At 40.4% G+C, this 18,006-nt stretch overlaps 1 protein-coding gene across 1 annotated transcript in view; it reads right to left on the reverse strand.

Annotated features, from left to right (window-relative positions):
* Positions 1 to 15,933: 15,933 nt before the first annotated feature.
* The window catches only part of LOC108784138 (forkhead box protein A4-like), a 3,362-nt gene continuing 1,289 nt past the window's right edge, over positions 15,934 to 18,006 (reverse strand). The window contains exon 2 of the mRNA XM_018552881.1: positions 15,934 to 17,058. Within this exon, the coding sequence (XP_018408383.1) occupies positions 15,934 to 17,058 (1,125 nt within the window). The remainder of the gene's footprint in view (positions 17,059 to 18,006) is intronic.

Genomic DNA, 18,006 nt, shown 5'->3' on the forward strand with positions numbered 1-18,006 from the left:
CAGATCAGCCCAAAACCCTGTACATTTGGAAACAAAGATTATCGTTAAAAAAAATCCCCAAAAAAACACAGGAGTACTCTCATAAATACACACAGGTTGTAATCTCTAACAAAGCTCAAAACAACATGTAAACAGTACTTCTAATACACCCAAAAGAAGTTACCATCCAGACTCCTTTGTACACAGCACTCCACCCCATTGGTGTGAGGCAACCTGTGTGCCCTAAACTCGCCACACATTCACCCCTCCCCCCCCCATTACCATAGTCTCAGTAAAAGCTAAGGATTCCATTTACCTCCACAAATATACTACAATGACAGACAGGCTTAAAATGAGAGAAGTTCCAGCAGCTGAATCTACTGCACAGTAGGCCCCATTGGGGAAGAGGGGGTAGAGTATCAAGTGGTAGACCACACATCATTTTTATCTTTTAAGATGGTAACTCCCTGAAATGATGGCAGATAGCAGAGGAGCTAATGCTATTCCTCTGCTATCTGCTGTTTTGGCCGCCATCTGAATAACAAAAAAAAACCAACAACATAAACAAACAAAAAAACAACAGACAGCATGAGAAGGAATAGCTAGGCTGCTATTGGCTATTTCAATTTGAACTTCAGGTCTACCTCTGCTGATTGACAGCAGCAGTGGGCGGGTGCAATAGCCAGCCTGCTATTGGCTACTGCAAATTAAAATAGCCAATAGTAGCCTAGCTATTCATTCCTATGCTGTCTGTGGTTGTTTGTGGTTTATTTTTATTTTTACTCTAACCGCGGACGGTGGCCCAGTGGTCAAAATAGAAAAAATGGGGGGAAAAAAAACAGCAGGGGATCCCGAGAAAGGTTTACTCTGCTCGACCAGAGAAAACCTTTCCAGGATAAAATGTTTCTCTCCTGGGCTATCTTATACATCCGAGAGAGTTAAGATGTCTGGGCATGTGCCTATGCTAGCACTACTGTACATGGAAAATGCTTCTTTTTTTAAAAGTAAAATTGAACACATTAGGGTGCTGCAGCTGTATGTAAAGCTGGCCTTACACCTTACAATTATCTGCAGATTTTCTGTGGTCAGATGGAAAAGGTGCAACAGATTCCTCCATCTACACTTATCTGTGTGGATGGAGTAATCTCCACCTGCGCCAATCTGTTGCACTTTTTCCATCTGACCACAGAAAATCTGCAGATAATTGTAAGGTGTATGGGCACCTTAAGTCAAGCTAATTGTCCAAGAAACAGCCAGCCAGAGTATTATGTTTCCAAAGCTGTCTGGGAAAATCCTGCTGTTGTACAACACCACATACAGCTCTAAGGCAAGCCCCAAGACTGTGATTTACAGGATTTCTGTTTTTTTTTCCCAGTGTTGCCATAGAAACCACATGAAAATACCCTCTACTTTCTGCATGTTATTTGTTTTTTATTTTACTATTGGTACATTTCCCCTATGGCAGTAGCCAAATTCCCATGGCTTTTGTTTGACAATAGCTTTCTTATAAGTCCTACAAATGTTTTAAACTGAATGACAAGATTTGACTTCAAAGGGATTTGGGGCTAAATTTAGAGTTTTCGAATCGTGAGCAAAATTTGTGTAACAGCCTGCTAATCAAACCTGAGACTGTTGGATCATCACTACTGCACCTCAGATGCACCTATTGATTTTCGTTCGGAAAGCATCCACGAATGGTCTTTCAAAAGATAATCGATCAATTGATGGGACTCCAAGGATTTTAATTACTGTACTCCTGGCCGAATTTCCTCGATCAGTCAGGCTGGAAATTTTTTTTCTAATCGTGCGAAAATAGATGGATTTGTGGCGTTTTCATATGAAAAAAAATTGCAGCAAGAACACTGCACATGCACAAACGAAAATCCATTCTGTTGAACGATGAAATTCTGTGAGTTAGTATTACTAACAAACGATAATCAAAATCGACATTGGGCTGTGCTAGAGCTAGAATCAAAAGAGGGCTCTTGGCACCACCGAAAATTTCTGATCGAACATCTATAGGTGTATGGCCAGCTTTAGGGTTAGTTCACACCAGAAACTGTGACATGTTTGCTTTGTTGGCAGGCATGGGGATAGTGTTGGCTGTACCTACAAAGAGGAAATCCCTGGATGATGACTCAATCAATTCTGTGGGGGGTTTTTCTTGGATGCGTTCCATTGTGTTTGCATGCGTTTTGATGCGTTCTGGTGCGATCAGATGCAGCTAAAATAGGACGAGCAGTATTTTTTCAGACTGCATCTGAACGGACTGCAATGGTGTGAATACAGCACAAGAAAGACCATAAGAAAGCATTGTGATGTATTTTGGCTGCAGCAGCCAAACTGAACGGACTGCATTACAACTGCATATGGTGTAAACTAGCCCTTAGGGTAAAAAACAGCCATCTACTCCAAGGGGTTGTTCACATATCATTCACAAACACCTGTACAATGCATATTAACCGGGTGCACTCTTTTGTACCATTATACTGAATGCCATATTTAAGATTTCTGCAGATGCACTACATGCAGTAAGCTGTGACAGAGCTCTCCCTAACCGCTGCATGCAACAACTTCAGTGAGCACACTTTGAAAACCATGGGTCTTTTTGACATGCAAATTTGCAAACAAAAATGCAAGTAATCTCATCAGAAATACTATTTAGCAAAATTCTTAAAATTAAAAAGTCTCCTAAAATGTATCTGAACCCTAGTATGCTTAAAATTCTGATCACCACCCCCTCCTACTGACCTGATCAGTGGTGGCAGTTGCGTTGGGTGCATTTCCCACACCTTTGTGATGTATAGCTACGTGATAGGGAATCCACCTCCCTGCCACTGATTCGGTCAGGAGGAGGGATGGCAGTCAGACTTTTGATCGAACTCGTGCAAACTTAAGGTGCCCATACACTGCTCGATTCTCGTACGAGAATCGGGCGAAATCCCGCGATCGTACGAGAATCGAGCAGTGTGAACGAAGACGTGCGACCGTTTCAACTGTACGGTCGCACGTCTTTTGTCGAACCAACATGCTCAAAAACCCGCAGAGAATCGTACGGTTTCTAGCCTGCTCGTCCGATAGCTGCGGAACGGGCCGGTGTGCGCACGCGCACACTGCCCGTTCTGCATTGCGGTCATCGGAAGCCCGCCCCTCAGCGGGGTGGGCTTTCGATGATCGCAAGTACGATCTGCATGTCCAAGGTGGGCAGATCGTACAAGCTTTCAATAAGCATACGACCATCGCAAGACAAAAGTCTTGCGATGGTCGTAAGGTGTATGGGCACCTTTAGATGAACTGCGTTTGCACCAAGCCCAGCCTCATCTCTAATCAAGAGGTATTTTTTGCACGTATCTTCTGCTACAGGTATTCCTCACTTAACGACCGAGTTCCGTTCCCACGACCAGGTCGTTAAACGGATTGGTCGTTAAGTGAGGAACTCTATACAGTACTGTACTGCATTAGTACAGTACTGTATAGTGTTGCCGATGTACAGTACCGAACAGTGTACTGTACATCGGGCAATGGAAATACTTACCGGGACCCGCAGTGAAGATCGGAGGACGTCACTTCCGCCGGCGACACGGCGCACTGACGCTGACGCGCAAGGTCGGAGGTCGATCGGCGGTCCGTCGTAAGTGCGAGTGGTCACAAAACAGGTAAGTCGGTAAGCGAGGAACATCTGTATAACAAATCACTTTCAATGGTATATTAAACAGGACACAGGAGAGAAAATGTAACAAATTAATTGTCAGAGTTACACTGTAACATGCCCAAATACTTCAAATGTGGTGAATTCTATCTATTTAATGCAGACCTGCAGCTCTGCCAGGTTCATAGTGGAACCCAGGAAAGTTGCACATGCACTTTAGCAGTAATCTCATCCACTTGTGTCTAACTTATTGACTGTAAAGTTGACCTAAATTTAAAATGTGAGGATTTGCAATGTCATAGGAAGGATCTGTAAATGTTAATTGTGCCTAAAAAGAACCCGGAAAATTGTACCTTTTAAATTCTCCCGGGAAAATAGCACTACACTTCCTATGCCTTGAGTCCAACAGCATAACTTCTAACTGGGGGATTAATTTTAATTTAACAATTTATTTATTTAATTTATTTTTACATACTTAAGTACTATAATTTAATGTTGTAACGGAGGCCAACGTGTTTTAAAGGTCCACTTTAATCAATACATTTCAGGATATGAGTAGATTATCTTTTGGTTTAGCCAGTGATCCCATAAAATGAGCAAATGACTCTACACATCTGGCAGAATCATAGAGAGATAAACAGCAGGTGTGGAAATGCACATTCAGTCTAACACTCTGGTGTTGCCATTCACTGAAATCTTGTACTGTACATTTGCAGGATACAGAACCAAAGTAACACTATGCTAACTGGTCAGTGCTTATGTTTACAGCTGCACATAAATTCCTGTTAACCTTAGTCTAACTGTGTTAGTAATTAGACCATGTGCTCATGGCTAAGAGAATGGCATTTGACACCCAGCTGGCAGGACCTAGAAACAAAGTTCATAATTTTACCTGTGTATGAATGCCTGATTTTGTACAAAATTAATTTCTGTTGCTAAGATCATTGCTTATACCCTGGGGAACAATACAGGCCTTGTAAGAAAATTATTATAAGAAAAAAAAGCCTGATGCCTGTGTGGCCCCTAAAATACTAGATGGTAAGGTCTTTAATTCATCCACATGTACTGTGGATCAATGCTAACATCCGTCGTAATTTAAATCAATATTTATAACAATTTACCAAAGCATAGTCCCTTCAACTCACAGTTTAAAAGAGAACTATGGCCAACCTTTTATGGCCATAGCTCTCTTTAGGGTCACAGGAGGACATATAGTAATGTCCTCCTGTGACTCAAATTCATTACATGCTATATGGTGATAGCACAGAGCCGAGCTGCAGCTGGGATGGATCCCTACAATAATATCGGGATCCACCCCACTACCTGATTGATAGCTGGCTTTGCCTCTCTAGAGGGAGCCAGCTGTGCCCGCCCCCTCCAGTCAGCACTGGAGAACAGAGAGGGGAGGGGGGAATTCCTGCGCAGAGGGTGCAGAGAGAAGTTCTGGAACTGCGTGATCAGCGGCAAGTGATCACTCAGTTCCCGATCAATAGAGCAGATGTGTGCAGTGTCGCATGTCTGCTCTAGTTATGGGGATGAGTGTATTTCACTCTCCCTATAATCCCCTTTTAAATATGTACAGTACATACACAGACAAATTGACAGATTGTCTTATTTATATATTTATTTATATAAAATGCATTCTTATAGTCATACAAATCCAAAATGGTATTGAGGCACCTTTGGGTCTTGTAGAGGCGATACAATAAGGCCGGGTTCACACCTGGGCTTTTTACAGCGCTGATCGACGCGCTGTAAAACATTCAAACAGTGAAATCCCATACTTCCATATGGGCATGGTTCCCACCTGGGCGAATTTCAGCCCGTGGAAACACGCTGAAAAACGCCCTACGCCCAAACAAGCACAGGAGCTTCTTTGGGGCATTTTTCCGTGTGTTTCCATTGGTATTCCCAAGTGTGGCTCGGGGTTAACAAAGTGGTAACCCCGAGCCACACTCGGGAATACAGCGTAGGACTTATCTTGTCCGCGATCCCCCCTGTGCACTCCAGCGGCTGCCGACTTCCGGGTTCCATCCCTTGCAAGCAGCCGGCGGGAAGTTTGAAAGTGAATTTAAAAAAAAAAAGTTTTAACTAGAGAAAATAAGGAAAAAAACAAGTCCTAAAGCCTCTCTGGGCATAGAACATTCTCCTCTGCAGCTATCAAATGAGTGTGAAAGAAAATAATCGTACGATGACTTTGTGGGGTGCAACTGATTCCATTATCCTTTGCCTGATCTGGAAGTTTTGCAAGGGAGCTAAGCATATTAACTGCACAGCAAAGACATACTGTCTGGCAATTTTTGCAAAGGACAAGTCACTTCACCTAAGTCAGCAATGGCAAGCGATAAACCTATTTTTCCTTGTATCCATCTTTTTAGCAGAAAACATCAGATATTCTCCCTGAAAATCATATTTAATAAGATTCTTTATTCGGACCAAGAAATTAAACAAAACACTGCATGTAAATATATGCTATGAATTCATGTCTGCAAATAAGATTTGATCTTAAACATTATTTTTAAATAATTTTCATTTGTAAGTTAAAGCAATTCAAAAACCACAAATCATTTCCTCCTGAAAAAAAGGTTTAACATTTATTGCAGTTTTAGTACATAGCCTCCAAAATAGTGACCCTTGTTATGCGATACCTCCCCCCAGTACACATACACACCTGTTTAAACTGGCTGTTTGCTCAGGATGACTGCCACCCTGTATAAAATCTAGCAAGAGGGTGACAGCACAAGGCCAGCATCTTTGTAACAAGGCAACAGAAGAATCAAATGAGACCTGTATCCTTCGTTCATCAGGCCTGTTACTGGAACAGTAAATACACAGCAGTCAGAGGCTTTGTAAACAATGATCAATGGAGATACAGCCAATTGATATTCCCACCCATATAGACCAATAAATGACACATAACTCAAAAGCCCTTTGGAAAATTATTTAAAGTGCTAAAGCATATTTTGCATGAATAAACACTTTAAATTATTTTCCAATGTTTACCTTAAAGCTATTGTGCTGAAATCTTTACATTTATTCAATTGCTACTGTATATCATATTTGCAGTAATGTACGATATTCATGCATAAACATATATGTAAATGTTTTTAATCTAATATATCTAGCTGTATATTAGATAGTACGAAGTCTTTTTTTGTTTCGTCTGAGCTGACTGATAGACTTTCATAGTAAGAAACCAACAGTTAGAAACACATTGGGGGGAATTTATCAAAACTGGAGCACACAGAATCTGGAGCAGTTGCCCCTGGCAACCAATCAGCATCTCTCTTCAGTTTGCTCAGGTAAGATTTGAAAATTAAAGAAAGAGGCTGACTGGCTGCAGTACAAATCTGCTCCAGATTTTGTCTGCTCCGGTTTTGATCATTTCCCACCAATGTACTCTTCTATATAGGAGGAGGCAAAGGATGTATGTAGCAGTAAGCATTAGGTATAGCTGGAGCCTGATGAAATTAGCAGGCCCCTGGTTTCTTATATATCAGTTCAGTGCTTAGCAAGATAGCACTAACAGCCCTTCACGGTTTATCCAAGAATCTGGTCACTCATAAGTTGCTTCACCTGATCCTACCAGTTTCTTGCACTCACAAAGGAGAGCACCTCTATTACTTTGTGTCATGAGTCTTAAGGTGCCCATACACTGCACGATTCTCGTACGAGAATCGCGGAAAATCCCACGATTGTACGAGAATCGTGCAGTGTGAATGAAGACGTGCGACCGTTTCTACTGTACGGTCGCACGTCTTTTGTCTAAGGAGCATGCTAGAAAACCAGCCGAAAATCTTATGATTTTTGGCTGGTTTGAACGGTGCTCGGGAGACAAATGCTGAATGGGCCGGTGTGCGCACGCGCACCCCACCCCGTTCAGCATTGCGGTCATCGGAAGGCCGCCCCTCAGGGTGGCGGGCTTGCGATGATTGCAAGTACGATCTGCCTGTCCAAGATGGGCAGATCGTACGTTTTTTAAATTACTTTACAACCATCGCAAGACTAAGGTCTTGAGATGGTTGTAAAGTGTATGGCCACATTTACTGGCTGCTGGAGCACCAAATTTCTTCAATGTAAAGATTGCTCCTATGGGGAAGCGTATGTGAGCGGATGTGCGGGCTGACAGTCCCGTTCATACGCAGACTGACGGGCCGAACAGAAGGAGGGAGGGCAGGTGCGGGCGAGCAGAGGAGGAATCGCTCAGGCTCTTCAGCTCTACAGCCAAAGGTGTTATCCAGTCAGCTGTGAAGGAAGTTGTGGTGTGTCCAAACAGCGCTGCTGCAGGGCAGACTGCCATACAAAGTGGTCAGCCAATATAGATCAGATGGCTGATTGCTGTGATCTTGCTGAGCCCCTCTGAAGGCTCTAACTATCAGTGAGTGGCGTCTATCCCAGGAGGTGACTGATCCAGCTGAACTCTACAGGCTGGCACATGAGACTGGTGAGCAGTGAAAAAAAAAGAGAAAATTACTAAAAAAAAAGAACACTATCCAAGATGGAGGTAAAAGCGGTGGTCTCAAATCCCCCCAGACTTCTGCCAAAAACAGCAAGGAAAAGCAAACTAGATGGTGGTAAAACTGGGGAAATATACCAGAGGATCATTGACAGGTATGGACAAATAAAATGCGGCAAAGTATGGGGGACAAATCACTGTGTAAACCTGTTGAAGATGTTTCAGGTACAGAAGGGGGAGCAGTAGGGGGGACAGCGAATGGACTAGGTGGGCAGCCATCTTTGAATTATGCAGATACCCCTGAGGATTCCACACTAAAGGAGGTGCTCTCAGCAATATAAGCATGTAAGCTGTCCTTGACTTCATTAGCTGATCAAATACAAGCACTGCGCATGGACGTTTCTCTGCTCAGACAGGATATGCAAAAAATTAGAGAAAGGGTTAATGAAGCAGAATACAGAATTAATAAACTGGAGGATATAAAAATCTGTGTTCTGATCTTAAAATTATTAAGCAAAAATTAGCTGCTTCTTTCCTTAAGCTTGATGAAATGGAAAATAGATCAAGACAAAAAATATCAGAATGGTCGGCATCCCTGAGCATACTGACGGGTCAAATCCAGTGGCTTTCTCTGAGAATTGGATAACAATAACAACAAATTATCAGGGAATCCTCCAAGGACTTTTCTGATTAGAGTCTCCAATTACAGGGAGAAGGAAATGATCCTCAGTAAAGTGAGGGAGCTGAGTCTAGAGTGATGCTTTTCCAGTATTTTCATATGAAGTTCAAAAGAGAAGGACTCAATATCAGGAGGTCAAGAGGCAGCTGCAACAACTGAAAATACAGTACTCCATTTTTTTACAAGGCCAAATTAAGGGTAGTCACTAATGGAGGAACCACTTTTTTTGATTTGCCCAAGGCAGTATCTGACTGGCTAGATAAAAACTCTCATAGGCAAATAGAAGCATGCGTACTATATTAGGGAAGCAGGAGATAGCAGATATTAAATATTGAATACAACTCGCTGTGATCTGAGCTGTAGAATGAGTGTACGAGTGTGGTTAATATATTTAACCCCCTACTGTGCTCCTGAGTGGAGTTCATATATGTGGGACAGGGTGTTTGTAGTGATGTCTGTGGGGTTTTTTTGTTTGTTTGTTTGTTTTTTTTCTGTTTGTTTTTGTTTAATTTTTGCTCCAGTTCCAAAGGGAAGGAAAGGAAAAAGAATATTATGGGATTATGCTCAGATATATAGCTAAGACAGTGATATTGTTAATAACTGGGTTTGCGTAAACAAAAGATTTTGATAATATCAAGGAATGTTAGGGGTCTGGGTAATGAAATAAAGTGTTGTGCAGTATTTTCTCGCATTATGACCCACAAGTCTTCAATAGTTTGTTTGCAAGAAACTCATATTGTGGGTGATAATGTGAGGTGGTTAGAACGTAAGTTCGCACAATATACAGCTCATGCTTGTTACTCTGCATATTCTAGGGGGAGTCTCAGTGTTGGTCTGCAAATTAATAGCTTTTTCGTGCTTACAGGTTCAATGTGACAAAGAGGGCAGATATGTATTCATACACTGCAGAATCTATGATTTGGAATAAATATTAGTGATGGGCTGCATGTTCTAGCATTCGCTGAACGCGGAACATTGCGGGATGTTCGCGATCTGTTCGACCGTGGAACATCCCACAATGCACTGCGCCCTCCGATACTGTAATTTCGCTACAGTCTTGCACCTGACCGCAGACCTCAGTATACACTTAGAGCCATGATTGGGCAAAGTCATGATGACTCTGCACAATCATGTCTCACAGCTAAGTCCCTGCAGCACACTATATAAGGCTGCTGACACCACGGCTCTATGTAGTGTGTTGTAGGAGATACAGAGAGAGAGAGAGAGAGAGAGTTCTAGTAGAGTTAGTGACAGCAGATTTATTGAGAGAGATAGAGAGTTCTAGCAGGGTTATATAGAGTTATAGCAGAGTTTATAGATAGTTATAGCAGAGTTTATAGAGAGTTATATCAGAGTTAGATATATATTAGAGTTCTACATATTAGAGCTATCTGTATATCAGACTTCTGTATATATTAGAGAATCTCTAAATTACCAATACACAGTTACCGGCAATTTAAATGTCATTTTTTTCTTTATAAATGTCATTTTTGCTTCAGCAGGTTCTATACATCATACAGATGCGCCACTTTACAGGCAGTGAAAGGGGACCCCCCAGGCACCATATTTAAAGGAATTTTTCCTTTTTAATGTTTAATTTTACGTGATGTTAAATCACTTCTCCTTTAAAAAATTTATTTTTTTAAAGTGTTTTTTTCATTGATACATGTCCCCCAGGGCAGTACCCGGATCCCCATACACTTTTTATGGCCAATAAATTGCATATAAGGCTTCAAAATGGGCACATTTAATTTTCTACCCCTATAGACTTACATTGCATTCTAAGTTCGAATTAGAACTTTTTCCATGTTCGAAAGTTCGATTTAGAACCGAACACGGGGCTGTTCGGCTCATCCCTAATAAATATAGTTAAATGTATATGTTCCTCCTCCTTATTCCATTGTGGTTCTCTGAAAAATTATAACGTTTATTAAGAATAAATTAATTTTTTGCTAATCAGAAATACTGGGAAGAGGGGGAGAACACTGGGAGGCTGCTCGCTGAAATGTCACGGTCACAAGACTCTGTTCCATATGTGAAGGAGTTAAAGGACTTTAACGATTGTATTTGTACTGATCCTGATAAAATTCTTTCAATTTTTAAGCAGTTTTATCATAAGTTATATACCACTAAGGCAATATATACAAGGGAAGACCTTATGCAATTCATAACTAATATATCTTTTAATACAATATCCCAGGTAGATAAAGATAATTTAGAGGCACCCATTACCTTGAAAGCATTGGAACTAGCGGTCACTAGTTTTCCAAATGGTTTTCAAAAGTTCTAGCAAATAGATTATCAAATATAATTCAAACAATAATAAATCCTCATCAAAGTGGCTTTATGCCTATTCGACAGCAGACAATATAAGGAGAGTGTATTTAAATATGCAAGTGCCATCGGAGCAAATAGTTAAAAGAGCTCTGCTGTCTTTGGATATTGCAAAAGCTTTTGTACACCTTACAACCATCGCACGACTTTCGTTGTGCGATGGTTGTAAGGTAATTAAAATCTCGTACGATCTGCCCATCTTGGACAGGCAGATCGTACTTGCGATCATCGCAAGCCCTCCCCACCGAGGGGAGGGCTTCTGATGATTCTAATGCTGAGCGGGAAGTGTGCGCTCGCGCACAATGGCCCGTTCGGCATTTGTCTTCCGAGCACGCCACTAACCCGCCGAAAAGCGTACCATTCTCGGCGGGTTTTCGAGCGTGCTCGAAAGACAAAAGACTTGCGACCGTACAGTAGAAACGGTCGCACGCCTTCCATAACCTGCCAATTATCGTACGATTGCGGTATCACCCGCGATTATCGTACGATAATTGGCAGGTGTATGGGCTTAAATCAATGCTTCTTCCGATAAACCCAATGCAGGGCCCTTTACCTATACAATTGCAACATGCACAAATTGTGGATTTATTTTTGTATATGGGAGTTTGGATTAGAGTAAATAGTCTAAATTATTTGGAAGACAATCTAACATCTCTCCTGCAGAAATTCCGGAAACAAAGTAATACATGCTGTAGGCTTCCCCTGTCACTGGTGGGTAGACTCAATCTTATTAAAATGATCTGGATGCATCAGCTCTCTTATATACTGCATAACTCGCCATGTTGGATAACTCAAAATATTTAGGTGGATAAATTTAGTTTTTAGAGAGCTGATTTGGAGGAAGAAGCAAGCGCGTACAAAGTTGGAGATTTGACAGTATCCCAGGGGGGAAGGGGGTATAGCGCTGCCTAACCCGTGGATATTTTTCTTAGCGGTACAACTGACACCTAGCGGGATGGCAGCAATTAGGGAGAAGTTCAGGGGTACATGTTAATATTAAATATCTCTTTCAAGCAAAAGACCCCTTAATGGCCTTGGAGACAACTCTGTATATGAAGGAATTTTCACATTTGTCCACAATAAGATTGATCCGTAAAATATGGAAGTCAATTAAAAGTCTGTTGAATATCCCCAAGTTTACAATATATACTCCAATATGGGAAAACAGAAATATCAGAAGTGGTTAAACTGCAGGGATTTGGAATGTGGAAGAGAGCGGAGATTTTGAAATTAGCACAAATATATGACCAAGGTACATTGCAAACTTTTCAGTCTTTACAAACGGAATATCTACTGCCGAACTCCCAGTTTGATAAACTTATACAACTGAGACATGCGCTTAAAATACATCCAGGGATATGTGATGTTTATATTGGTTTAAATAAGGGTATAGATACACTCTTCAAAGCAACCAGATTATACTCCGATCTAGTCCCAGGGGTGTTATGCTGATCACCCTTGAAGTGTAGAGAGGGGTGGAAAAAGGGATCTGGGTCCCATAGAAGATAATATATTGGAGTGGAGAAATTGCAAGCAATTCAGTTGGTGTCACCATCTGCCTCTCATAGCTTAACACAATTCTATATCATCAGTAGGACAGATAGGACTCCAGAGTTCCTGTTTAAAATTGGGCTAAGGGAGAACTCTAAATGTCCGAAATGTGGTATTGAACCAGGGTGACTGATACATCTGCTATGGAGATGCCCGAAATTAAAGCACTATTGGATGAAATGTATGTAATACATGGGGCTTGGATTTCTAATAATCCCTTGACGTGTATACTGGGTGTATATGAGTCCTCACATTTAGAATACTATGAGAAACTGGCTATAACAAGAGCTTTATTTGTAGCTCGTCAAATTATAGCATGTGGGTGGATCTCTGCAGCAACACCTACTAAAGGGGAGTGGAAAAAAGAACTTGAAAGAGTGGTTGCATATGAGAAAATAATGTCAAAACATTGGGGCATTTTAGATAAGTACAGAAAAATATGGGAAAAGTGGAATGCATATAATGTCAATGTATCTATATAATCTGAGAATTTGAATATAAGTGACCAAGTACAAGAAAAAAAGCATAATTGAATGTACTTAATTTGGTTTCTGGATATTGATGTATGTTTTTATAGTTAATATATTGAAAATTAGCTTTTTCTTTTTTCTTCATTTTCTTTGCTTTGTAAGTCTGAGTTGTTTTTTGTTGATATGTTTTGATTGCGGATATATGTGTTATATATGGTTGCATATTTTACAATGATATAATAAAAAAAAAAAGTTAAAGAAAAAAGATTGCTCCCATGGCTGATCACAAACGAGACACTCAGGCTTCCCTCTCTTCACACCTTCACATCCCGCATATGGCCTCAGGCTCCTCCCATGAGTATTTCACCACCAATCAAATATGGGATGGATTCATGTGGTATGGGGGGCCATTTTAGACAGGGGAGGACTGGGAACATTTGGCTTGGGGGCAATTGTCCCCCTGCACCTCCACCCAATCCACCCCTTTCCTCAGAAAAAATTGTCACATGCACCGTTTAAGAGGTCTCATTGGAAGTATGCAGTTCACTTCAGTATATAAAACCAGGGTATCCAATGAGAACTGTGCCTAAAAGAAAGAATGAATTTGGCTTCAGAGATTGTGTTTTTGCTTTTGTGTAGTCTAACTTATTGCTACTGGTATTTTTATAGCGCCAACAATTTTACGCAGTGCTTTACATCCACATCAGTCCCTGCCCTGAGGGAGCTTACAATCTAAGGTCCCTATCTTGAATGCATACAAACGTGGGCCAATTTAGACAGGAGCCAATTAAGCTACCAGCATGTCTTTGGAGTGTGGAAGGAAACCAGAGTTCCCAAAGAAAATCCATGCAATTACAGGTAGAACCTGGCCGGGATTCATAACAGGCACCCCCAGTGCAGGCAGAAGCGCTAACCACTATGCCACTGCACTAATTTGCCTTTTCTTTAGTGATGGGCCAAACTTCTTGGGTTTAGTTCATGCCCGCTCTTGGCAAACATGTCAAAAAGTTTGCAATTAGCAAACTTTGATGTGAGCCATATAGAAGTTAATGGGAGGCAAATTTTCTAAATTTCAAGCCTAATAGGCAAGGGATTGTAAAACAGTGGGCATGGGTAGCTGGGCACTGGCTAGGAGGCAGGTAATAGCAATGCAAAAAAATGTATAAATATATTGTTCGTCGGGGAGCAGCTCTTTTAAATAAGGCTTAAAGGGCAACATTAAAAACACAAAATGCATTTAAATAACATGCTGGTGAATGTTTTAAACCTGCATGTGAAGTGGTGCAGCAAATTGACACATTACATCAGTGACCTTAAAGTACCGGCCCATGGTCCAATTGCGGCCTGCGAGCCGGTACTATGTGGCCCGCAGCCAGCTGACACGGACCGCGTTTCCGACTTGTGGGAGCAGCTTCGCGGTCTGCATCTCTGTCCGATGCAGACCGCATAGCTGCTTCGGTGCCGCACTCGGATTGATTAGTAAGGTCTGCAGCAGACCTTACCAATAACATCCCAATGTGCTGAAAAAAAAGTACTGCATGCTGTACTTTTTTTCAGTCGACACCGACCCAATGCCCTGCATTGTGCTGGTTTGAACTGAGCCCATCCATGACAAGGCAAATTGCATTGTCTTGTATTTGTGCTCCGTTGGAAAAAACAGCCAGCGCATATGGTGTGAACCCGCCCTAAAAGTTTGATTGCTTTTAATTGTTCTCAGTGATTGTTTTAGGTAGATTCACTCTAATGTCTGTCCTGGGGACCATTGCTACTCGGACAAAAAGGGAGGGAAAATGTTACAATTGTCACTAGAATAGGAGCAGAGGGGAAATCAACAACTGAACCAGAAACTGTCCAAGAAAGGATCTCCCTTAAATTTGGGGAGATTTTCTCTCATGCTTTGTTTTATCTTAAAAGAGGTTCTAACTGTCTTACATACTACAATTAGAAAATAAGTTTTGGCTGGTGTTTTAGTTTCTGTGCTCTGAGAAATTAGATATCAATCCTAATCAAGAAATCCACTTCATGTTAAGAACATACACCATAGATTTAATTAAACAAATATATTAATATTCAGAAACAGCATGAGCATTCATATGAAAAACAATCAACATACAAAAGTACAAAAGGTAATATTTTTTAAAGCAGATAAAAATAGGTTTACCTTTTAAATAATGAAACAAACATATGACATATATACAGTACGATATGGTCTACAATGATTCAATAAGTACAGGAAACGTGATCTTGTTTAACAGATCAAGCTTTCATTTGACTATATTTTGGACAAAAAAACTACTAGGGAATTAATAAGGCTTAGGATGGGAAGCTGTAGTTGTATTTGAGATTGAAAATTAAATTCATCCAAAAAGCTATTGCTGTGTGATTGGGGTGCAATTCAGCAGAAGTTGAGTTTTAAAGCTTGTACTTTATTGCTCCAAATATTGGAATATTGTGCCTTAGTGAACCAATCTGAGAAATGTATTTATTGAAAACTGGATTGGAAATGAATACTATTTCAAACATATACAGTATGTAAACCATGTAACCTAATATGTTGCACAAAGTTTATCAAAATAAGTTTATCAAAGTTGCACAAATTTCAAAGCTGGAGAAATAACTATTGTCTAAATCTGTATGTCATTGTTTGGAGTTATCCCCAATAAGCCTTTTCTTGCAAATCTTAGTCTAGAATTGTGATGACCGCGTCTTCTTAATTACTAAAGCTTCTCATAGTACAGCAGAATGTTCTTTTGTGTAGAAATGAATGTGGGTTTAAATAAATGTTAGCAAAACTCAGCTTGAAACACTTTTCCATTTACAGGGAACTGAGAATGGGTCTGGAATACATATTAGTATAGTAGCCTGCATCGTTAGAAGATGATGGCATGTCCATTACATTTTTCGAGGTCATGTTATGATAATCAGAAGTGTAGTTCTGGTAGTGGGCAAGATGATCTGTAGTTGGACACATATCAATCTTACTGGAGTATGTGTGTGCATTTTCAGAAGACATTAGTTGTGTTATAGAGAATGGGTGCCTCCCAGCAAATGGCTCATGCTTCATCTGGGCATCTTCTCCTACCATGCCAAGATAACTGTCACTAGAAAGACTCATTGGGTATAAGAGTTGTGATGAAGACCCGCCTTGTTTAGAGTTAGGACTGATGCCTGCTGGTGAAGGCCCATTTAGTTGTGGGATTGCCACTGATGAGTCTCTATCACAACTGTTAATTGCATTTTTTGGAGAGTGTGAAGAGGAACTCTCATCATAAACAGCTGGAGTCTCTCTCAATCCGGCTGACATCTCATCTCCAGATTTGTTAGGTTTTTTTTCCGAATCCCCAGTCCTAGACTTTTCACACTTGAACCTCTTTTGTCTTCTCAGGTAGCATCCATTTTCAAACATGTTTCCAGAGTCTGGGTGAAGAGCCCAGTATGAGCCTTTTCCTGGTTTCTCTGGTGAGCGTGGAACTTTAACAAAGCAGTCATTAAATGACAAAGAGTGACGAATGGAGTTTTGCCACCTCTGCTGATTTTGTCTGTAGTAAGGAAAAAGGTCAATGATCCACTGGTAGATCTCATTCAGAGTCATCATCTTGTTTGGGGACTGTTGGATGGCCATTGTTATAAGTGAGATATAGGAATATGGAGGTTTGGCATGGGAATAATTTCTCCGGTAGGTTCGAGGATCCCTCTGAAACTCTGTTTCTCCTTGGCAATAGCCCAATGGGTAAGCAGAAGAAGATGCCGGAGATGCTGTTGGCCCTCCCATATTGTGGCCTAGAGAGTTCAGAGAGCTCAGATTATTCTGGATGCTGTTTACAGGCCCTGCCATGGTATTATTCATGTAGGTCATTGTTGGAGTTATAGTTGAGACATCACTGGACATGAAGGTATTGTTTTGAAGACCATTATTCATGTTATGTATTCCAGAATATACCTAGAAAAATAAACAAACATTAGAACAAATTAATTTGAGATGGTCTCTTTCAACATCTCTTTCCAAAGTGTGTGCACTGAAGAATAATTTAAGCCTGAGACACATTTAGACTTAAATAACTTGGTATTCTACATGTATTTTATATGAGATTGTATGATTAAAAGTCAGTCTAATTATGGTTACTCTTTTATATCAAAATACAAAATATTTTTGTGACACTCAAAACAACTGATTTGGTAAGGTAAAGTCATTTTGTTGCCAAAAGCATTGTATTGAAACTGTGAAAGAGCAGTTGAACATGTATCTATTGCCACACTTTACCATATATTTTCTTATTGTCGGATTTATAAAATAATAATCCTTTAATTTTTACATTACTGTTATATGTTTGAATGTCATACTTTCTACAATGTCTATGCATTTTCTATTTAGTATTGCTATGTAATATGCATGCTCAGATATTTAGCATCACTGTACAGTGTTGTCCAACTTTTCCTGTTGGCAGTAATATACATAAAAGGATTACACTCTCCACAAAGAAGTACTTCCTTCAGTCTCTATCTAGGCATTCATAATGAACTTGTACTTTTCAGACATCTAGTGTTGAATAACAATGACATTTAATTGCCTGCTAAACATTGCCTTTCACCTTCACAAACCAAATGTAAATGGCAGTGCTATGTGTATTCCCTGAAATATTTTGTCTTACAAGAATTTGCAAGATGAGCATAGGTATTATTAGTTTAAAATGTTTATAAAAATGTAATGCTCTTTTACTCCAACATCCAAGCAAAACCTAAACTATATTTGATTCAGCAATGCAACGCACATGCGCTAGTCATCTTCATATACTGTCAGTGTTAATAGACAAATTATTCAATAGATAAGCTTGGAGAGAATTGTGTGTGTGTGGGACAGGAAACCTAGCCTCACTACATATATATATAT

Source organism: Nanorana parkeri, unplaced genomic scaffold (assembly GCF_000935625.1).
Source record: "Nanorana parkeri isolate BGI_ZX_2015 unplaced genomic scaffold, ASM93562v1 scaffold99, whole genome shotgun sequence".
NCBI classification, from domain to species: Eukaryota; Metazoa; Chordata; class Amphibia; order Anura; family Dicroglossidae; genus Nanorana; species Nanorana parkeri.